Here is a 24,171-nt window from a genome sequence, read left to right as displayed (position 1 = left end):
AGATGCCTACCATAAACAGCAATGGCAAGGCTTGGCTGGAGAGAGCAGTTTGTCTAAATTTGCCAGTAGTGCCTGAAAGTGCAAAGAAGTCCATATACTAGTAACCCTGGATCTTTACGGTAGAAAAGTTGACAAAAGCATCAATAAACAAAACTGATTCTGCTCAGGTGACGAGAGTCTTACTAATAGCAGATTGGAGCTTTTCTCTTGCCTCTTGAAACCTTGAGCTGCAAGATATGCTGCCTGAAGCAACCATGTCACCAAAAATTTATCAGACTAAAACACTTGTTTGATGAAGAACACTAGAAAAAATTATGATACATTTACAAAAACCCAGCCCTAGAAAAGTCCACATTAAATATATATGAGTATTTATTCCATGCTGATGCCATGGAAAAGAAAACATCTAACATCACAGCGTGATGATGTCATGAAAAACATCTCAAGGCACTCAATAAAACATACTTTGAATTCCTTTTTGTGGATGAAGGTCATCGTAAGGCCTCAATTTAGCTTTGGGAATCACAAGTAAATAAAACAGTAACCCTCAATATTATTCCAGCACAGTTTGCACCCTGCCCGCCTCATAAATATGGAATGCAAATAAAAATGTCCTACGAAAGAAGTACAAAATTTCAATGAACACATCTGCAGAGTGGGGTCTTATGATCTAGGATTCCTCTTCTCCTACATTTCAAGCTTACCGTTCCAGTACAGATCTTCCATTTCCTTCTTTTGTGTTAAAGTCCCATTTTGTCAATAAGGTGAATGAATGTCCATGTTACATGCATTGCCGAACCGGGATCACAATTAACACTACACAAGAGAGCTTAACGCTAATCCTATGTTTAGCAAACACACCTAAGACGAGATGTAACCCTAATCTACTACCTTTGACCACCTTTATACAGGGATAGAATGGCAAGTCGTTTTCAGATCAGCCATCCATTTTCAGGTCATAAAACATCATAAAAATAACCATAAACCATTGGGCCATGTCCCGGGCACCTATTGGACTGTCCAAACTGCCCAAATCGGACCATATTCTGCCGTTCATCTTGCCTAAAAGGTGGCTGCAAGGAACCATGTCCATGTGGCACTCACCGATGTCATGCACATGACACGCCCCCACTTGAATCCTACTAATTGGGCTTCCATATACTGAAAATATTATAATGAGTGGCTTTAGTTACGTTTCCTCCTTACCTACAACAAATGCATATAATGTTTTGAAAGCTCCTGATTTCAAAATGGTTCTCAGCAGATCTGATGACCTTAGATGGGTACTTTTTAATCACCTAGACTGAAGTAGATATATTAAGAGCTTGATACTTGATCTTCTTTTCAGAGTTTTTCCCAAATTTCTCCCTTGATCATTTCTCTTGCACAACCTTGAATAAAATTTATGTGTTGAATGGTTATCCTCTCTCCTCTCATGCAACCCCCTTAAACCTTCTTTGACTGAGGCCTCATGTGTCTACTTAAATGTGGCACTTTTCCTTTAATGGAAAATATGTCAGCTTGCAGCTCAGCATTTCCTCTCGTAAGTCCATAATGCAAGTGTTTGGTGCTTCTTAAATCCTTACCATTATTCTTTTAGGTTCCAGACCACTAATACTGTTGTTAAAAAAGCTTTCATACATTATGTGCTTATTCATTATATCCACGCCTTCTTTCGCTCACTCAAAATAGAGCTTAATTCATACCCACTTGTATTTATTGTTGCTTTAGAAGTGGGTATGACTTGGAGTCCCTGACTAAAACTAAAATTCGCTTTGAGTGTCCATCACGATACCTGTTTGTGCACATAGATATACATAACACATAGCCAGGCATTTGCAGCGTGCACACACACACATCCTTCTATTTCCAAACAATTCTTGAGCATGAACAAGAGCAGAAATAAATGCACACCACAAACAAATTATATTGTTACAAATAAAGCATACAACCTGAGGAGGAAATAAAATCTCGAGCAGACCAAATCTCCAAAGCAAACGAAGAGATGGTTCGGCTGCTCCATAGCTCATCAAGTAGTTTGTTTCCAGTCTTAACCTATCCTGGAAACAATCCATCCCAACCATTGTCATGTCACTGTGCAAGCAAGAAAATGATACTATATTTGTAAGTTCAAGTTGGCCAAAGTAAGCATAACATGCACAGCTATCAGACTTGGTGAATAAGAAGAAAAGAACGAGATCTAGTTATACCCAACCTGATGCAACAAATGTATAGACCCAGAGTGTGTTTGAATGGCTTGAGCAGTCTCTCGTGAAAACTTGAAACCAAGCCTTGCAGCAATACGTAGTGCCCGTAAAATCCGAGCTGCTCAAAGCCAATAGTTCCGAGCAAACATACTCAACGCTAAGCATGCTAATGTCAAATGATGGTAAACAGCCAACCATGAGTGTAACATTACAGGAACAAGTTACCTGAATCTTCTATAAATGATTCATTTGCAGGAGCAACAGTCCGTACCTAGATAATATACCAATTGACTCTCTCTCTCTCTCTCTCTCTCTCTCTCTCTCTCTCTCTCTTTGACCGATGAGAGACATCTTTGGATAGTGATGTTGCTGGAGTTTTCCTTCCCAGATGTTATCCATTAGGAGCTCCTAGTACTTTCCTTTTCCTCATAGTTGTTGTTTCAGTTTCAGTTAGTTGTTTTAGCTTTTCTTACACAGACATTGTATCAGATCCACCAATTGTTGTAACCTTTTTGGTCTCATAGGTCATTTTGGCCTTTTGAGGACGTTAATATATCATTTCATTTCATCATTTCATTTCTCTCTCTCTCAGACAATGTATTAGATGTCACATGGTTGTAACTTTGGTCTCATAGGTCACTTTGGCCTTTTGAAGATGTTAATATAACATTTCATTTCATACATATATGTATACATACATACATACATACATACATACATACATACATACATACATACATATATATATATATATATATATATATATATATATATATATATATATATAAACATATATATATTTATATATACATATATATATATATACACATATATATACATATATATATGTACACACACACACACACACACACACACACATATATATATCGTATTGGTTGGTTGATTAGATTACGAAAATGTAATACAAAGCAAACGTCGCATGACCAGCTATACAAACATGTACATAGAGGCCATCAGACCGCACACACTAAAAGGCCACGAGGCATACCCACCGTACAAAGAGCATGTAACCACAAGGGTCAGCTTGCGCTGGTGATAACATGTGCATCAATCAAAGAAGAAACTTGCCAAAGCAATAGACCACGAACATGCTAGACATGACCTTTCACCCCTGATTGTGAATCAAAGATGAAAGCATTTCACATGAGCCAATTATGCCAAAGACCCAACCATCGAAAGGAAACAAAGAAGACCTCATGTTGCTGATTCTCCCCCCCAGGCTGATCATGTCCAAATACCACTGCCTGGGTGACAAAGTGTGTCCAATCACCATTTACCACACTGAAGGGATGGACTCCCATATCTAGCGAGCCACGAGGCAAGAAATAAACCTGTGCCGACTAGAAACAGTTGCCATTCGAAAGTCTCTGACACCAAAGGGCACTAGCCAAAGGCCCCCAACCATGACTCGCCAAATAAACACTTTGCCCTAAAAAGAAAGCTTGGAATGCCAACCACAGAATAGGATGCGCTTCAACCAAGAGGCCGTTTTCTTAACATTCCATACTTTATTAGCTTTTTCTGCAAGCCATCTCTTCTCTTGGATCAAAAGATGATATACAACATTAGCGGAAGCCTTCAACAGCCTGGTTTTGCGACCCAACACCCAATCATCCCATGCATGAGAAGAATCCATCCTAGGAAGGTGCCCCAAAGACTGCACTTGTTGCTGGCATGCTGCATCTGCAACCAAATACACCTGTAACCTCGAGGCACACGAAATCTATGACGAGCATCGCGGAATGATAACATTCACAGCCACCCGGGCAACAAAGTATCAGACATCCTCACAACACCCAATCTCGCCATACGATTGAATCACCATCTACAATTATTCTTCTCTGGCCAAGTAATCACACGAGAGGTGGCCAACACCTCTACAAGTAGGGAGTTCTCATCTCGACGAGAATCTGGAGGTCTCCAAGAAGTGAAACGTAACACCTCCTGCTATGATTTAACCAAATGGTCCAGCAGAGGAGAAGCAAATACATGCACAGATTGTGAAGCATTAAGAACAGCCCACCAAGATGCAACAATCCGGGTATTCCCATGCACAATACCCACATCCTCCAAAAATGCAACAGTCATGTCTATCCATGGCTGGGAATCAACACACAACCTGAAGTAAAGTCCACCTACGGGCAAGCAGGTGTACCCAAACATCCAACAGAGCTGCCCCTCCCAATCTCTTCGCGGTGGTAATATGCTTCCATGAAACCCTAGATTATTGACTTTCTTTTTCCACAACAGGAATCGTTGGGTGAGAGTTGTCAAAGCCTTTTGAGACCAAGGAAGTAAGGGCAAGAAATAAGAAAGCATAGCTAGCATAATGACTTATGCCACTTTCAGCCGGGTGTGAAACGGACATGCATGAGACTTCCAGTACACAAACTTATCCCCAATACGGCCTAAGATCCATTCTAAAAGTTGTTTGTTGGTGACATCCACCCCGATAGGATAGCCCAAGTGACGTACAATGGTCCCACACAGCACAACATGAACCTGCCAACCAAGCTCCTGTAAATCTCTCTTTGTGCAACTAAGAAGGGCCGACTTCTGGGTATTTATATACAACCCAAAAGCTTTCGCAAACAAAGACCAAGCTGGCATGCCCTCTCAACGTTGGCTTTGTTGGCTTTAAGAAACATAAATGAATCACCAGCCAGTGCTTGACCCACCAATTGTTGACCTAATGGCAAAGTTAGCCCAACCACCTCCTCCTCCTGAGCCAATTAAGTAAGCAAAGTAAGCATGGAATGAGTAACCACAGCAAATAGCAAAGGGATCAACGGGCATCCTTGTCACAGAGAGTGAGTAAGAGACACTGGGGATGTAACTCCACCATTCATCATAATCTGAGACTGAGATCCATGGCTGAGAGTGTAGATGAAATGAGACATACGTGGCCGAAAACCCATAGAATGTATCAATTCAGCAAGGAAAGACCAGCTGACATGATCAAAGGCTTTCTCCAAATCCAGCTAAACCATCACCACCTCTTGCTTTGTTTTCCTTGCATAATCAATGCCTATTTGAACACTAAGGATATTATGCAAGATATTGTGCCCCTTTATAAACCCATACTGAGCAAGGTGTATCAAGTTCGGCAGAAACTTGTGCAATCTGTTTGCCAAGGCTTTATCAGAAACCTTATACATACAACCCATCAAAGAGATAGGCCTCCAATGTTTTAAAGCAAAGGGAAAAGGCACCTTTGGCAACAACCAAATCACCCCCACTTTCCAAGAATCAGGCATAGCTCCAGATTGCCAGATCTCCTGACAAATGGATGTCAATGGACCCTTCAACTGATCTGCATACTTGGAAAACAATTCATTAGTAATGCCATCCCAACCTAGGCTCTTGTCTTTGGGCAAATGAGCAAGCACAAAGCCAACCTCTTGGTCTGTAATATCAACATCTAAAATATTGGCCGAGTCCAAAGATACTTGATGTTGCACCAATGCTAGAATACTAGCACGTGCTTGATGAAAATCATTAGATAGCACCTCAGGAGTGCCCAAAAGCTCTTGGTAAAACTGAACACACAAATCAATGATGCTATGAGGCTCTGAAATCATCTGTCCCAATGAATTTTCAAGCCTTACACTCTAGCATAAGAGGGATGCAACTAGGCATAAAATTTATGTGTTTGACAATTATTATCCTTAAGGGCCTCCAGCCGGGCAGATAACATAGCCCTCCTATAACTTGCCTCCTGACATTCAACAACTCTACGAGAGAGCCAAGTAACAACAATATCCACTCTATCATTCCCCGATGATATAGCCGCCTGCGATTGCAAGGCCCCTAGTAAAGATTAAAGCAGTGTCAGCTCTTGCCTCCTTTTTGAGGCATGATGATTACCATACTGACGAGCAAGGCGTTGAACATTAGACAAAAAGCAATCATAGGCTAACATTCCCTTTGTATTGACATTCCATGTTGTATAAAACATAGCTGAAAGTTATCAATCAATTGCAATATGTATCCATGAAAGACCTCATGATCAAGAAAGCTGTGATTGAAGCGCCAAGACAACCTCCCAAGCAAAGTTTTATAAACATCCACACGCAGATGCATTATGTCCAAGACTATTGGGAAACGATCCAAAAGAACATGTTGCCTCTCCACACTCAATTTCAATATCTCAAGAAAAAATAAATCATCATGCATAACATACATTCTATCCAGCCTGCTCCAAGTAGCAAAATACTGGCGAGACTGAAAAGTAAAGCCAGAATCATAAGGATGTGCCAGGACCAAATGTCCTTTAAGGACTAGAGACATGAAAGAGTCCAAAACCCACCTTTCCCAATTATCCATTATAGAGTGAGGCGAATTAGCTTGATCAGCATAAGAGCACATATTAAAATCTCCCATGAGAAAACCTAGTTTTCCTAACCTCAAACATTGTTGCAGATCCCACCAAAGAGAACAACGAGCCCCTGCTATATGGGGAGCATACACACCAACCAACCAAAGAAGTTGTTCTTCATAAGTGATCTCCACAACCACCATAAATCTACCATGTACATCTTGATACACAACAGAAGGCTGAAAATGATCATGGACAATCATCATCACCCCTGACTCGGTGAAAGGGTGTCCATTGAAGAAAACATGAAAACCTCTATGTATAAAGCCACCACCTGCCTGACTATGTTGTTTGTGCTCAACCGCACAAAGAACATCCCATTGATTAGACAACAATGTTTGCCACAAGACATACTACTTCTTTCATGATGAAATCCCGTGCACATTCCAATGAACCAGCTTCATAAAGACAAGAAACAAAGTCAATGAGAGCAAGGTTGCGGCCTGCCCCTGCCTTTCATTAGCAGCCAACGACGAACGCTGCACATACATCACCCATATAGTCACCCAAAACTACAAAAGCATTTTGCAAAACCCTAGAAGATGGTTGACCGGATGAAGAGGGTTGATTCCATTGTTTACCTCTTTCACTCGTATACCTTTTATCCCAAGCGGTGACAACACAACCTTGTCTATCAAAAGCCAAAGGAGAAGAAGGCTCATTTGTCCTGGTACATCAAGGGCGCAAATTATATTGCATAGGAAGAGATCCACGTCTCTGGACAGAAGGCTCGGTCCCGAGAATGAGCACCACCCTAGCCCAGTGACCATAAGTAATAGGAGGATTATGTAAATTCCGGATTTCCCCTTGGCCGAATGACTGATCCATCTTTTTGCCTTTACAACTAACCACATCTTTACAAGGAGCCTCCTCCCGAACTAGTTTTCCTCTATCCTCAACATGGTGTACATCAGCACGTTGTACATAAGAAGTATTGCCTGTGTCCTCCACAACCATGTAAGAAACCTCCTTACCCACCTAAGACTCCACCTCAACAGGCACCCCTTGATCTTTTTCATTGAGCTTGCACTCAGCCATGAAATGCCCCAATTGACCACATTGCAAACAGTGTCTAGGAAAAGCTCCCCAACGGAGCTTGAAATGCATACACCTCATTCCTAGTGACTTAAGGTGCAACCATGGAGGACGCGGACAAGCAGTATTCCATAACATACATAATCATGGGGCGGAACCAAGACTTTTCCAAAAGATTGCATTGCCTCATGCAGCAGAGGGCAATACATAGCAGGACAATAACAAAAACCCTAAACCCTAAAATAGCAGTTCAAAACCCAAAAACAGCAGCCCAAAACCCTAAAACAGCACTTCGAAACCCTAAAACAGCTCTCTCTCTCTCTCTGTCTCTCTCTCTCTCTCTCTCAAACCGAGAAATGGATAGAAGTGGTCAAGAAAGGTAAGAACAAGGAGGCCGAAAGCACATCTACCTCGAAGATTATCAACCTAACCATTGAGGAGGAACAAAGAAGAGAGACAAGGAAACTTCATGTGCGGATCACGGGTCTTACGGACGGTGACAATGTAGAGGAGGAAGCCAAAGATTTATACACACGCATGGGCATTTCGAGGCCTACACACACGGGGGCTTGGAGAGTGGGCAAGAAAGACAAGAATGGAGGAGAGAGCTTGAAGGAGAGAGCTCTCATTTTACGCTTTCCCACCTTGGAGGCCAAGAAGGATTTCTTGGCCAAGCGCTCCGCCCTTAAGAAAACGGGCATCTTTTTAGGAGATGACCTTACCTTGGCACAGTTAGCACATATGAGGGAGTGCATGCCGGAGATTAGGGCAGCCAGAGAAAAAGGGAAGCTAGCATTTTACAGAGGACGCAGAGTGGTGATACTAGAGAGATGCACCACCTGACGGTGCGAGACCTATGGGACCAGTCTGAGACTTGCAGTATGGAACTGCAACGGAGCATTGAGACTCGATGTGGGGGCCTTTGATGACAGCTTCAGAGATAGGGACATCATCTTCTACTCGGAGACACATCAGGCCCCAGGCAGCATATTACCGAGAGTGGCGGGATATAGATGGGAGACGACTTGTAGACAGGAGGCCCGTTCGAAGCATGGTGGTCGCGGATCTGGAGGAGTTGCAGTTCTTTTTAGAGAGGAGCTTCAGCCACTCATCCATGTTATGCGCCGTGATGAGAGCGCGAGGTACATGTGGGTCAGAGTGAGGGTAGATGAGGGTAGACCCCTATACATTGCTATATGTTACTTTCCACCCAGCACATCTCATTATGCAGCGCCCAAGGGGCAATCTCAGGACATATGGGAGTTCTCCAGGGAGGGAGATGTTATCATACTTGGGGACTTTAATGCTCGAACGGCTCAGTACCAAACCTCCTTCTTTGACACTTCGGAGGAGATGTTGAGAGAGATAGATGTGGAGGAGATGTGTTTGACCCGGAGATCACAGGATGAGGTGGAGTGTACTGAGTAAAGGAGATACCTCTTGGAGATGGGGACTACACATGGGCTGGCCATTTTAAATGGCCTAGAGAGGTATCCACTTGCCAGTGGCTTTACTTGCTTTCCACACAGACATGGGGCCAGCACAGTGGATTATGTTTTAGCCTCGCCAACCTTCATCCCGAGTATCCAGGATTTTGCGATTGGCCCCAAGCCCATCGGAGTTACGGTGGATCATGCACTTCTCTCCTTTACAGTGGATTTCCAATACAATATCCGCCAGGTTGGGCAGTCCTCCTATCACCCGAGATATACCTTCTGTAGAGAGACTGATGGAGTATACACCGCAGAGATCTACAACTTGTTGAGTGCAGAGGATCTAGAGAGGCCATTAGCAGAGCTCACACAGATCCTGACAAAGGCTTTACATAGAGCTGCAGCAACGGCCTTCCCACACACGCAGCCCACAGTACGACCACGTCCTGGGAGCATGCCCCAGAATAGTTGGTATGATGATGACTGTAGGGAGCTCAGAGCCCGGCTACAGAGAGAGGTGGCCAGAGGTGTTACTACATATAGACAATCACGCATCATCTTCCGATCCCTCATTCGGCGGAAGAAGAGAGCATTCTTAGCTCGGCTGGAGAGAGACATCTATCAGTTGTTTTTGAGTCAGGATTCTGGGGAGGCCTGGAGATTGCTTAGAGAGCACCCCCCGCCTCCGGCCATTACCTCTCCAAATACATGGGGCGAGTATGCTGCCTCCCTCTACACAGTACCAGAGCAGCCACCACTACCGAACCCTCCAGAGCCTTGTCCACCCACTTCTACCTTCTTCAGAGCAGAGATGGTGAGGAGGGCCATCAACAGATTGCATACAGGGAGGGCACAGGATCATGAGGGCATTGTAGCCAAGCATTTCATACATGCTAGAGATATGATTGTAGACTTGCTAGCTCTCATGTTTAATAGAGCCATGTGTGAGGGGTTTCCTGGGACTTGGAGTACTTCCACGATTAAGCCAGTACTCAGGTCTGGAGATCCGAGCCTGCTAACTAACTACCGCACCATTACGATTGGTCACTTGCTGGCCAAGCTATATGCCTCTATTCTTGAGCAGGAGTTGATCAGATGGGCAGAGAGACAAGGGGTCCGAGCTCAGGGACAGGCCGGTTTCAGGAGGAGATGCTCTACTTTGGATCATATCTTTACCCTCAGGGCTATCATTGAGGAGGGCAGAGCACATGGGAGGAGGATCTACTGTGGCTTTGTGGATTTCTGCAAGGCCTTTGACACAGTGCCCAGAGCTAGACTGATGCGCAGGCTGCAAGACTTGGTGGTTCCATGTGAGCTCATTTGGGGTATTATGGCACTTTATGAGACAGTAGTTGGGCAAGTGCGGACTTCAGAGGGTCTCTCCCAGCCAGTACACTCCACTATAGGGGTGAAACAAGGCTTCCCGATCTCTCCGACTCTATTTGGACTATACATTGATGAGATCTCTGATTATATTGGGACACGAGGGGACAGAGGAGCCCAGTTGGCTGCTGGCACTTGGATACCTCTGCTCTTATATGCTGATGATATTGTGCTTATAGCAAACTCACCAGAGGGTATGCAGAGGGACTTGGATACTTTACATGCTTATGCACAGGACAGTGGGCTCTCAGTTAACCTTGGTAAGACCAAGGTTATGGTGTTTAACACTACAACTCAGTGAGTTTGGAGATCAGCGCCTATTTCCACATATGGACAGGAGACAGTGAAGTATGTTGACTCATACACATATCTTGGAGTGGTGTTCACTGGGACCACATTTTCCATGACGGGGGCAGCGGAGGCCAGATTGACTAGAGGATATGCAGCACTAGGAGGTCTAGAGAGGATGTGCTCACAGGTAAAGTTTTAGGAGCCACACACTATGCTCCCCGACACCGGTATGCACGACTTGCTTTAAAGTCCTCTCATCACCTAGCCATGGAGGGAGACACTTCATGTTGGTATGCGCAGATAGCATCCTGGTTTGAGCTCCACGGGTTCGGTTTAGACAGACTTCCACCCTTCCAGTACTCTCTGGAGGCACCCTCTCTCACCTTGACACATTCTGAGATTAGTAGAGTCATCAAACAGGACCTCATTCAGTTGGACACTAGGAGGACATGGCTAGAGCCCTCACAGGAGTTGGGGACGAAGATGGCTTTCTATAGAGACCATCTTCTCCGCACCACTGAGGATGGCTTTATACTTAGACCGAGCTACATGGATACCCATCTGTCTCATGGATTGAGGTGCGCCATTGGGCAGATCCGCACCTCTTCACATCAGTTAGAGATAGAGACAGGCAGATTTAGAGGCATACCTCCAGGGGACAGGATTTGTCAGATTTGTTGGATAGAGCCAGAGACGGAGAAGCACTACATCTGCCGTTGCACAGCATATTATGAGATTCGAGGGCGCTACCATTGCCTTTTCAGAGAGGGATTTGGACCACTGGCTAGAGTCATGGACTATTGTGATCAGCGATGCTTGGGTTTTTGTCTCCTGGAAATCCGCATGCTCAGAGAGTCCATTATCAGGAGCAGACGCCCGACTGGCAGGGAGTCCACACAAAGACAGATTACTGACTTCTTTGAGGGACTACCTCGGAGGGGACACAGCGGACAGCCCAGCAGTGAGCACCCCGTGGGACTCCAGTTGAGAGAGCTATCCAGTTGGGCAGATCCAGACGCCTGAAGGTTCGCAGATCCTCACATCGAAGACGGTGCCTCACCGGAGCATTCAGAGCATCATTGCGAGGCATCGGGCTCGTCCGACCACGCATCTCACTATGGCAGATATCCAGGCCATCCGGCAAAGACACATGAAAGAGCTCCTAGGATGATTACGACTCCAGCCATATACTGTTGTACTCACTGTCACTTTTGTACTCCCCCATATTTATGTATTCATGTATCCATGTACTCATGTACCCCATTTTGACTAAGAGCATTAGCTTCCCACTATCCCTAGTTGCTTCTCCGGATGCCCCCTACTACTGATGTATTGTGGGGCTAGATACTTACCTTGAGTTCTTTCTTTTCTTTTCCAGACAGTGTATCAGATGTCACATGGTTGTAACTTTGGTCTCATAGGTCACTTTGGCCTTCTGAAGACGTTAATATAACATTTCATTTCTCATTACACACACCTTGAGGACTAGGTATCCTCTCTCTCTCTCTCTCTCTCTCTCTCTCTCTCTCTCTCTCTCTCTCTCTCTCTCTCTCTTAGTTGTTTCAGTTTCAGTTAGTTGTTTAATTGTTTTTAGCTTTCCTTACACAGACATTGTATCAGATCCACCAATTGTTGTAACCTTTTTGGTCTCATAGGTCATTTTGGCCTTTTGAAGACGTTAATATATCATTTCATTTCTCTCTCTCTCTCTCTCTACGCCTTGATGTAGGGGCTTTTGAGGATAGTTTCACTGGGAGGGACATCATCTTCTACTGTGAGACGCATCACGCTCCTGGACAGTCCATGCCACATGATAGTGGATACCGATGGGAGACAACTTGTACACAGGAGACTCGTTCAAAGCATAGAGGACAGGGCTCAGGAGGAGTGGCAGTATTGTTTGGAGAGGAGCTGCAGCCACTGATACATATACTCCGCAAACATGAGCAGGCTAGGCACGTGTGGGTTAGACTGAGGGCAGAGATGGGCATATATCTCTAGATCGCTATATGCTATTTTGCTCCTAGTACACCAGTGTATGCATCACCTACTAGCGGGCAGTCTCCCTTTTCTATTTTGGATGATGACATTTGGGAGTTCTCCATGGATGGTGACATCATTCTCCTGGGGGACTTCAATGCCAGGACCGCCCATAACCAGACAGTATTTTATGATACCTCAGAGGAGATGTTGAGGGAGCTTGATGTTAGGGATATGGGCCTATCTAGACTCTCACAGGATGAGGAACATACAGTGTATGGGCGGTATTTGATAGACATAGGGACTGCACATGGATTGGCCATCCTGAATGGCCTACAGAGATTCCCGACACAGCGGGCGCTTTCACTAGCTTTCCACATCGGCATGGTGCTAGTACAGTGGACTATGTTATGGATCAGCCCAGTCTCATTCCCTCTTTTCAGGATTTTATGGTAGGCACTAGGCCGGTTGGAGTAGTAGTGGATCATGCTATCTTGTCCTTCACTCTCACATTTCAGTTCAGCACCGCTCCATTGGGACAGGTCTCCACACACACTCGTTATACCTTTACGAGGGAGACTGACACCCTGTACACAGATAAGATATACAGACGCTTATGTGCCGAGGAGCCGGGACGGCCATTAGATGAGCTCACTCAGATATTGATACAGACGCTTCATGCTGCAGCATCAGAGGCATATCCCCATAGTCAGCCTACACGGAGGCAATCTGGGAACATGCCCCAGAACAGCTGGTATGATGAGGAGTGCAGAGAGATGAGGATCAGATTACAGAGAGAGGTGCTCATGGGTGTTACCACTCACAGACAGTCACGGATTACCTTTCGGCGCCTAGTGCGACGGAAGAAGAGGGCTTATCTTGCTCAGTTAGAAAGGGATTTGTATCAGTTATTTATGAGTCACGACTCAGGCGATGCATGGAGACTATTCCATGAGCATTCACCATCACCAGCCATTACCTCCACAGAGATTTGGGGTGAGTATGCTGCATCCCTGAACACAGCACCAAGACAGCCGCCCTTGCTAGACCCATCGGAGCCATGCCCAGAGACATGTGCTTTCTTTACTGCTGAGATGGTAAAGAAAGCTATTGACAGGATGAGGACTAGGAGAGCATATGATCATGATGGTTTGGTAGCAGAGCACTTTATTCATGCCAGAGATGTGCTTGCAGAGCTTATTGCTATGATCATGATGGTTTGGTAGCAAAGCACTTTATTCATGCCAGAGATGTGCTTGCAGAGCTTATTGCTATGATGTTTAACCGAGCCATGTGTGAGGGTTTTCCTGAGACTTGGAATATGTCCATGATTATGCCTATCTTCAAGTCAGGGGATCCCATGCTTCCTGGGAATTATCGTACCATCATGATTGGTCACACATTGGCTAGATTATATGCATCTATGCTTGAGCAGGAGTTGAGTAGATGGGCAAAGAGAGAGGGCATACGTGCATCAAGGCAAGGAGGGTTCAGGAGAGGTTTCTCCACTCTTGACCATATCTTGACACTCACAGCTATTATTGAGGAGGGCAGATTATATGGCAGGAGGCTTTATTGTTGCTTGGTGGATTTCCGCAAAGCTTTTGGCACAATACCGAGAGCCAGACTGATGCGCTGACTACAAGAGATGGGAGTGCCCACAGAGCTGATTTGGGGAATCATGGCTTTACACAGGACAGTTGTGGGGCAGGTACGTACTACTCAGGGTATATCTGAGATGGTTCACTCCACTATTAGGGTGAAACGGGGCTGCCCCCTTTCTCCCACCTTATTTGGGATGTATGTGGGTGAGGTTTCGGACTATGTAGAGCGGGAGGGTAATGGATTCCGCTGTTATTGTATGCTGATGATATTGTGCTGATCTCAGATTCTCCAGAGGGTATGCAGCGTCATTTGGATGCATTGCACACGTTTGCACAGGACAGAGGATTGTCTGTTAACCTTGGTAAAACCAAGGTGATGGTGTTTAACACCACAGCACAGTGGGTTAGGAGGTCAGTACCCACCTTTACATATGGTCAGGAGACAGTGGAGTATACAGATGCATATACTTACCTTGGTGTGGTTTTTAGTGGCCCACTATTTTCCTTGAGGAGAGCAGCGGAGACCAGATTGTCCAGAGCTTATGCAGCATTGGGGAGACTAGAGAGGATGTGTTCGCAGGTTCAGTTTCAGGAACCTCGAACAAAGCTCTGGCTCTTTGACACTTTGGTCACTTCAGCCATGCTGTATGGAGTGGAGATATGGGGACTATCAGTGAATCACCACAGCCAAGCTGGTAGCATTGATGGATGGAGATGTATGGAGAGGCCCTTGGTTTCTATGATTTCCCGGATGATTAGGGCCAAGGCCTCCGTACCACACAAGGTTGACATATACGTACGTACGGATCCGATCCGTACCGTACGGCCGTACTGTACGGATCCGTACGTGTACAGATCGATCCATACATGAGGTTTTTTTGGGGCTGAAAATCGTCGTGCGTTGTCTGATTGGGTGCCCGCCTGGCCTTTGGGTACATACTAGGCCTTTGATTAATGTACATTGTATTGTATACACTTATTGCAAAGAGCGTGCGTTACAGAGAGCAAAAAATTATCGAAAAAGACCAGGCGAAAACATTTGCACAGCGTTGGAGCTTTGGCGTGCCTGTAGGTAAACTGAGCATCTTCCTCTCTCTCTCTTTCTCTCCCTCTTGAGTCTTATCTCTTTCTCCGCGTCACGCAAGACCTCTGGCTTGCCGCTTATAAGTTATTCCTGAGTCCTTTGCATATGTGCTGCGCACTTGGCAGGTGCAGACAAAAGTCTCAAGAGCCATCATGCCTAAGCCAACTAACCCGACACATCATTAATATTCTTGTGTCGTCTTGCCTTGGCACGTACTTCTTGCATGCTGTTGATGCAGGAAAGGCTGGAGAGCGGATTACAGGTGAGTTTATCTATGAGCACATCCGGCAGGCTATACTTGAGGTTAGCCCAGAGAATGTGGTGCAGGTTATTACTGACAACGCCTCCAATTGCAAGGCTATGGGTGAGATGATTGAGGCAGAGTTTAAGAACATTGTTTGGACTCCATGTGCAGCTCACTGTCTTGACTTGTTGATGGAGGACATTGGGAAGTTAACATGGGTGTTGCCTATTGTTTCCGATGCCACAAAAATGACTACTTCTTTCTGCAAAAAGCACCAGGCATTGGCTATCTTTAGGAGTCACAGTACACTTGACATGGTGCGGCCCTTGAAGACCAGATTTGCATATATGTATCTTGTGTTGCAGCGACTCTATGCAGTGAGGGATCCACTTCTACAGACAGTAGTGGACCCGAAGTGGAGAGAGATGCATCACGCACAGGAGGAGTCCACTAGATACATACAACGGCGGGTGCTTGATGAGTCCTTTTGGTCGGAGGTGCAGGCTATGATAGCAGCATTGCAGCCAATTTATGTGTTGCTGCGTGTCACAGACATGGAGGGCTCCACCATGGGCCTAGTCTATCATCTCTTCTCAGAGATGAAGACACACATCAAAGGCTGCAGATCATTGGCGCTTGATCGGTATGTACTTGCTTCTGTAATGATTAATCTATTAAATATTTAGTATAATACTATAATGTATAATACTATAATCAAAATTCAGCCTGTTAACTAATGTTGCGTCAATGCTTTTACAGTCGGGAAGAGATCTTGGCTATTGTAGACAAGAGATGGACATTTATGAGTCGGCCCATTCATGCGATGGCTGCATTGCTTCATCCTTTCTACAAGAAGCCAACTCTTTTTAATGACAGGAGTCTACTAAAGGGCAAGGATGCGTACATTGGCTTGATTTGCGAGGAGGATGAGCAGTTGGACATTGATGCAGAGATCGCTAGCTATGAAAATAATTTAGGGTCATCCTTTACTAGAGCTGTGGCATTGAGGCCAGAGGCAACGAAGTTCTCTCTTACATGGTGGCAGAGTTATGGAAGACGAGGTCTTCCAAAGCTCACTCGTATCGCTTTACGTGTCCTCTCACAGGTAAATTTTGCTATCTTTACATTTTCCATACATGTGTTAATGGACCTGGGACCATGGTTCATTGTCCAATGTCTATTGTCTATGACCATGTCCAATGTCCATTGTAATTTGTCACCATTGACACGTCACATGTGACATGCAGGATTGCTCTGCTGGTGGATGCGAGCCCAATTGGAGTGCTTATCCGCTAATTCACACGAAGATCCGTAATCGACTCAGCACTGCACAGCTAGAGAGATTAGTCTACTGCCGAGCAAATATGAAGCTTGTGCGAGATTACCACGCTTTGGGGACACCCAAGCAGGTTTGAAAGTTGAAACTTTGGGCTAGCGTTTATACATATTACAAGCGAATATTTGTAATTACTAATTACTACTTTCTACGCTGTTAATAATGTGAACACTGAATTGCATTTTGTTTTTTAACAGACAGATCCATCAAAATTGAAGTTGGTCTCGGAGGGGAGTGCAGAGGAGACTGAGCAGCAGCAGCAGCAGCTTGTGAGAAACGAGCAGGAGGAGATTATTCGCATGCTGCACAGAGAGCTGGAGAGTGTGGATCGACGTGTGACGAGGTCACGTGCGCGAGTTCTCAGTCTCCCGTTAGTCCGGCGAGATGCAGATCCAGAAGTTTCACGACGAGAGACCATTCGGCGAGGAAAGCTTCCTGTCCGTACTCCTCGGAGACGGGCAAATGAGGCTGTTCCTCTCATTCAGCCTACGGAGGATGATGATCCAGGAGAACAGAGTATGATGGCAGAGCCAGAGTATGATGAAGAGGGCAACGTCCTGACAGATGGGGACTTGCTCTCTTCAGGAGTGTCATCATCCTCATCCGATGAGGAGTTTTGAGATTCAGAGAGTAGAGTCTCGAGAGTCGAGTCGAGACTCTTTGTTATTGCTTAGTGTTTTTTACTTTTGAGTCTTGACATCAGACATTTATGATTTGTTATTTGTATGCTCTAGTATGAGCCTTTTAGGTTGACATCAGACATTTGTTATTTGTATGCTCTAGTATGAGCCTTTCTACGTCTATTTTGTCTTGACAGATATACAATGTGCCATTGTGTCAAGTATATGATGTGTGTTTTGAAATTAGTACATGCAAAGTGGTTTATTTTGATTCTTGAATGTTTTATGTACCTTAAATGTAGAAAGGTGTTGAATGTCCTATTGTTTGCCAATGGTACGTATTTTTACGTGCATAAAAAATTTTACTGTACGGAACACCGTACAGTACGTACATATACACAACGTACAGTACGTACACATCAACCATGGTACCACATGATATTATCCGTGCAAAGATGGTTGCCCCCCCATTGGTAGGCACTCACTCGATCAGTCTCCTTTATACATAGCACTTAAGCTCTCCCTAGAGACAGATATGCTCACTTAGCCCTGGAGTCTTCACGACAGTTGGCATCACAGAGACGGATCATGTTGGTATGCACAGATGACAGCTTGGTTCCAACTGCATGGCTTTAGTATGGACAGGCTACCTCCATTTCAGTACTCCCTAGATGCACCCTCCTCCTCTCTCACACGGGCAGATATTACCAGACTTATCAGGCAGGACTTGACTCAGCTCGACACTAGGAGGACATGGATACAGCCGACACACGAAATTGGTACGAAGATGGCTTTCTATCGAGATCATCTTCTCCGGTTCACGGAGGATGGGTTTGTGATTAGACCCAGCTACATGGATACTCATCTTTCTCATGGGGTACGGTGTGCTATTGGTCAGATGCGCACATCCTCACACCAGCTAGAGATTGAGACTGGCAGATTCAAAGGAGTACCAGCTGAGGCCAGGATTTGTCAGTTGTGCCAGATGGAGCCAGAGACAGTTACATTACATATGTCACTGTCCAGTATGTTATGAGATACGAGGCCGTTTTCATTGCCTGTTCAGAGAGGGTTTCACACCACTTTCCAGAGTCATGAGATACCAAGATCAGAGATGCCTCGGATTATACTCGCTGGAGCTGCGTAGACATAGAGAGGGTCTCTTGAGAGGGAGGGGATCAGAGGGGGAGAGACACCTACAGAGGCAAATTACAGACTTCTTTCGACCAGAGATTGAGCAGTCAGGCCAGCATGCATTGCAGCTAGCCCCAGAGTATAGCCGCACCAGAGGTACACTGATTGATCGGGCTATAGAGCTGGGGCGGTCCAAGTGCCCCACGATGAGAGGCCCATCCTGACACCGGCGGAGACTACAATAGAGGAACAGGACCATACTAGCATGGCATGGGAGACGTCCAGTCAGAGTACTCACCATGGAGGACATTGAGGATATCCGCCATCGACCGATGAGAGACATCCTTGGATAGTGATGTATATGATGCTTACCTTTGTTGCTGGAGTTTTCCTTCCGAGATGTTATCCATTAGGAGCTCCTAGTACCTTACTTTTCCTCATAGTTGTTGTTTCAGTTTCAGTTAGTTGTTTAGTTGTTTTAGCTTCTTACACAAACATTGTATCAGATCCACCAATTGTTGTAACCTTTTTGGTCTCATAGGTCATTTTGGTACAGGATGGAGCTAGCTAGGTTGCATATCATGATTGTATACTCCATGCATATAGCTTTGCATTCTCCTAGTAATAGAGCTCCATCCCCTGCACACCCAGATTCAGCTTTTTTATTCAGTACTTTTTCATTTTGTTGGGATGATAGAGGATACCCCATACATGTACTCCGATTTGTCTCATAGGCCGAGTTCGGTCTTTTGGAAGACGTTAATAAAATCTCTCTCTCTTTCTCTCTCTCTCTCTCTCTCTCTCTCTCTCTCTCATATGGGGAATTATGGCTTTATACAGATCAGTTGCAGGACAGGTACGCACCCCAGAGGGGGTCTCTACTTTGGTTCACTCCACTATAGGAGTGAAGCAAGGTTGCCCGTTATCTCCTTCACTGTTTGGTATGTATGTGGATGAGGCTTCTGACTACATTGAGAGATTGGGGGACAGAGGAGCCCAGCTAGCAGGTACATGGATCCCACTATTGTTATATGCTGATGATATTGTGTTGATCTCTGACTCTCCTGAGGGTATGCAGCGTCATCTGGATGCTTTACATGAGTTTGCACATGATAGTGGATTGTCTGTCAACCTTGGCAAAACCAAGGTTATGGTGTTTAACACCACGCCACAGTGGGTTCGGCGATCAGCTTCCACATTTACATATGGGCAGGAGATTGTGGAGTATACAGATGCATATACATATCTTGGGGTAGTATTCAGTGGGCCAGTGTTTTCGATGAGGAGAGCAGCAGAGACTAGATTGACTAGAGCACATGCAGCCCTGGGTGGTTTGGAGAGGATGTGTTCGCAGGTTCAGTTTCAGGAACCTCGAACAAAACTCTGGCTTTTTGACACTCTAGTGACATCAGCTATGCTTTATGGAGTGCAGATATGGGGACCTTCAGTGGGCCATCACAGCGCAGGCGGGTGGAGAGGTATGGAGAGGCCTTTGGTATCTATGATTGCTAGGCTTATTAGAGCCAAGGCTGTGGTACCTCATGAGATTATTCGAGCAGAGCTGGCGGCTGCCCCTCTGGTGATTGAGGCTCTTACGAGATCAGTCTCCTACATACATGGCTTGTGGGATCTCCCCCGAGACAGATATGCACGCCTCGCCCTGGAGTCCTCCCGACAGTTAGCTTTACAGGGAGACACGGCTTGTTGGTATGGACAGATGACATCTTGGTTCCAGGCACATGGTTTTAGCATGGACAGATTGCCTCCCTTCCAGTATTCTCTGGAGGCACCCTCTCTCACTCTTACACGGACAGAGATTACCAGACTCATCCGTCAGGATTTAGTTCAGCTGGACATTAGGAGGACATGGATACAGCCGACTGAGGAGCTGGGCACGAAGATGGCTTTCTACAGAGAACATTTTCTTCAGCTCACAGCAGATGGTTTTGTGATCAGACCCAGTTACATGGATGTACACTTGTCTCATGCAGTACGATGTGCTATTGGTCAGATTCGCACATCCTCACACCAGCTTGAGATTGAGATTGGCCGATATAGAGGTATACCAGCTGAGGCCAGGATATGCCGAGTATGCCATGGGGAGCCAGAGACAGAGCTGCATTATATATGCCATTCTACTGCATACTATGAGATACGTGGTCGTTTCCACTGTTTATTCAGAGAGGGTTTTGGACCACTTTCCAGAGTCATGGGGTACCAGGACCAGAGGTGTTTGGGATTGTTCTTGCTTGAGCTGCGGAGACATAGAGATAGCCTGCTTAGGCGCACAGAGAGCCAGACTCAGAGGCACATTACAGACTTCTTTAGTCCGGCCATCACTGTGCCAGACCGCCCACACCAGAGGTACACTGATTGATCGTGCGATTGAGCTTGGGTGGTCCAGACGCCCACGACCACGGAGGAGGGCATCCCAGCATAGACGGATGTTGCAGCGGCAGATTCGGATTATTCTTGCGAGGCATGCGAGACACCCAGTCAGGGTGCTGACCACACAGGATATTGAGGAGATCCGCCAGTGTCCGATGCGGCACATATTATGAGATGGAGGTACCTCCATAGTGTACCTTCCAGTTCCAGTTTCATTTTTTAGGTGCCAGTAGTATCATCTTTATTTTTTCATTTTCTGGGTTTTTTTATCCAGACATTGTATCAGATCCACCATGATGTAACTTTTGGTCTCATAGGTCATTATGGCCTTTTGAAGACGTTAATATAACATTTCATTTCATTTCATTTCTCTCTCTCTCTCTCTCTGCGCCTTCTTGGTCCTCGCCCCCTTTCCCCACCCGCCATCTCTTTGTTCGCTTCGCTCTGTCTCAACGCCTTCCTGGTCTTCGCCCTGTCTCTGCGCCTTCTCTGTCTTCGCTTCTCTCTCTCTTTGCTTCGCCCTCTCTCTGCGCCTTCTTTGTCTTCGCCCCTTTTCCCCACCCGCCCCCTCTCTCTTCGCTTCGCCCTGTCTCTGCGCCTTCCTGGTCTTTGCCCCCTTTCCCCACCCGCCCTCTCTCTCTTCGCTTCTCTCTCTGTGCCTTCTCTGTTGCTCGCTTCGCCCTCTCTCTGTGCCTTCTCTGTCTTCGCCCCCTTTCCCCACCCGCCCTCTCTGTTCGCTTCGCCTTGTCTCTGCACCTTCCTGGTCTTCGCCCCCTTTCCCTGTCTCTGCGCACGTTTCCCCACCTACCCTTGCTCAGGCCCCCAAGGCAGCAACATACCTACCTGCTGCTAGTTGCCTCCCCACTTGCAGTTGGCCATCTATGGGGGCCACCAGCTGAGGAGCAAATTCAGTACTAGAAGGGGGACCCCTTCAGTCCAACATGGACAGCACGCTAGCAACAAGGACTAGAGGTCGATTTGGGCGAGCTCACAAAAGATCGGCGACCCCCATATCAAAACATGCCTGACCACCATGAGAGAAGTATGCAAAATGCAGGATACTGACATTGAGCACCTACAAAAGAAGCTCGGGGAGAACAAGGATAGTGATGACCTTGGGCATGAGTTGCGTGCCTCCATGCAAGAGGAGATGGATAGGTGGAAGGCATACATGGCAACTCAGCTAAGCAAGATGCAGGAGGAAATGGTCCAAATGTTGGACGCAAAAACCAGCCACCACACCTCACTAATAACGGAGCTGGAGGCCCAAGTCGCCACACTTAAGAGTGGAAAATGAGACCTTGAGGGCACGTACTCAATTCGAATTAGGAGAGATTCAACTATCCCTCAATGATGAGCTGAATACACTTAGAGTGCAATTGAAGACCCTCCAGGAACAAGAGGAGAAGAAGGCAAACGAGGCAACCACATGGTGCCGAGGTGATTAAGAAGACACAGAAACAAGTGGAAGAAGCAGGCAACTGGATTGAGGTTGCCAAGAAGCAACGGAACCCACGATCATCCCCAAACATCATCAATGACACACTTGAAGAGGAGAAAAGAAGGAAGATTAGGGCATTGAATGTGAGAGTGGTGGGATGGAAGTAAGGAGCCTCGCCCGAAAGAGGACGCCATAGCACTATGCAGAAAGCTGGAAATCGCTCATACCCCCTTCGTCGAGACATGGAGGGTGGGCAAAGACACCATCAAGGAACGCGCACTCATCCTCAAGTTTGCGGGGTTGGAGGCGAGGCAAGCATTCCTTACCAAAAGGCGGGCACTAAAAGGAGAAGACTTACCTCGAAGACGATCTCACACTAGCACAGGTGGCACACAGGAGGAAATGCATGCCACGCATCTTGGATGCACGGAAAGCAGGGAAATAGGCAGTGTACAAAGATGGGAGGGTGATCATCACCGAGTGACGTGCCCAACGACGGTGCGAGACCTATGAGACCAAGCTAGAGATTGCGGTTTGGAACTGCAATGGCGCCTTGAGGACAGATGCAAGTCTGTTCGAGGAGACATTTAGAGGGAGAGACTTGGTCTTATACACACAGACTCATCAGTGCTAGGGGAGTCGGCTTCCAAAGGTGAGAGGATACAGATGGGAGTCTGTTCACCGCCCACACCCACGCACAGTAGGGGGTACCCGGGGGTCGGGAGGGGTGGCTTTATTATACAGGGAGGAGCTTCAACATGTGATGGGGGTGGTCGGACGGGATGAGGCCGCACAGTTTTTGTGGGTGAGGATCTAGACATAGAGGGCCCGAGACATCTACCTTGCAGTGTGTTACTTTGCACCCTCCAATTCTAAATATGCCACCCATGGAGTCCCCGTACCTGCCCCTTTATGGTGACATTATGAAGTTTTCCAGTCTAGGGGACATCCTCCTGGTTGGAGACTTCAATGCCCGCACCGCAGGTGCACAGGTACCCTTCTTTGAGACAGATGATCCCATGTACCAGGAGATTGACACGATGGGTACAGATCTGGAGCGGACATCACAAGATACAGCAACCCACACAGACTATGGAGAGTATCTCTTAGCCCTCGACGGGGCTCATAGGCTAGCCATTTATAATGGCCTCGCTAGATGGCCTAGATCCAACTCCTTCACCTCCTACCCCTTTGGACATGGAGCTGGTACAGTGGACTACCTAATGGGATCCCTCTCTTTGATCCCACTCATTTCGGAGTTTACCATCTCTCCTCGCCCCATCGATGTTGCAGCCGACCATGCATATACCTGGCCTTCTCACTCACATGCGAATACACCATGCAACCACTTGCTTTTCCCCATCACCGTCCGAGATACCACTTCACCAGAGAGACCTCTTCCATCTATTCTGATCATGTCTACCGCATCCTCTCCGACCTCGACCCCCACATCCCACTTGACGAGCTTACTACACACCTCTCAACCACCCTCCATACGTCCGCTGCAGCCGCCTTCCCACACTCCAGAGCCACCCCTACATCACCAGGAGGGACTGTCCCACAGAATAGCTGGTACGACAAGGAATGTCGTG

The 24,171-nt window shown here is 46.3% G+C and overlaps 3 protein-coding genes across 3 annotated transcripts in view; 2 read left to right on the top strand and 1 right to left on the bottom strand.

Annotated features, from left to right (window-relative positions):
• LOC147640634 (uncharacterized) overlaps nucleotides 1–2,494 on the bottom strand; it is a 31,910-nt gene extending 29,416 nt beyond the window's left edge. The window contains exons 1-5 of the mRNA XM_086813740.1: nucleotides 2,433–2,494; nucleotides 2,216–2,325; nucleotides 1,953–2,060; nucleotides 184–243; nucleotides 11–72 (exon numbers count right to left, since the gene is read on the bottom strand). Coding sequence (XP_086669866.1) covers nucleotides 11–72; nucleotides 184–243; nucleotides 1,953–2,030 — 200 coding nt within the window. The 5' untranslated portion in view covers nucleotides 2,031–2,060; nucleotides 2,216–2,325; nucleotides 2,433–2,494. The remainder of the gene's footprint in view (nucleotides 1–10; nucleotides 73–183; nucleotides 244–1,952; nucleotides 2,061–2,215; nucleotides 2,326–2,432) is intronic.
• Nucleotides 2,495–15,521: 13,027 nt separating this feature from the next.
• On the top strand, nucleotides 15,522–16,956 carry LOC147640633 (uncharacterized). The gene is made up of 3 exons (XM_086810796.1): nucleotides 15,522–16,303; nucleotides 16,420–16,821; nucleotides 16,908–16,956. The coding sequence occupies exons 1-3, from the start codon at nucleotides 15,522–15,524 to the stop codon at nucleotides 16,954–16,956; spliced, it is 1,233 nt and encodes a 410-aa protein (XP_086666922.1).
• On the top strand, nucleotides 16,957–18,042 carry LOC147640632 (uncharacterized). The gene is made up of 2 exons (XM_086808565.1): nucleotides 16,957–17,069; nucleotides 17,194–18,042. The coding sequence occupies exons 1-2, from the start codon at nucleotides 17,025–17,027 to the stop codon at nucleotides 17,614–17,616; spliced, it is 468 nt and encodes a 155-aa protein (XP_086664691.1). The 5' UTR covers nucleotides 16,957–17,024; the 3' UTR covers nucleotides 17,617–18,042.
• Nucleotides 18,043–24,171: the final 6,129 nt, after the last annotated feature.

This window comes from Cibotium barometz, chromosome 2 (assembly GCF_041138505.1).
Source record: "Cibotium barometz isolate CiBa-2024 chromosome 2, ASM4113850v1, whole genome shotgun sequence".
NCBI classification, from domain to species: domain Eukaryota; kingdom Viridiplantae; phylum Streptophyta; class Polypodiopsida; order Cyatheales; family Cibotiaceae; genus Cibotium; species Cibotium barometz.
The sequence above is the reverse complement of the archived record's forward strand: the minus strand, read 5'-3'. Positions and strand labels throughout refer to the sequence as shown.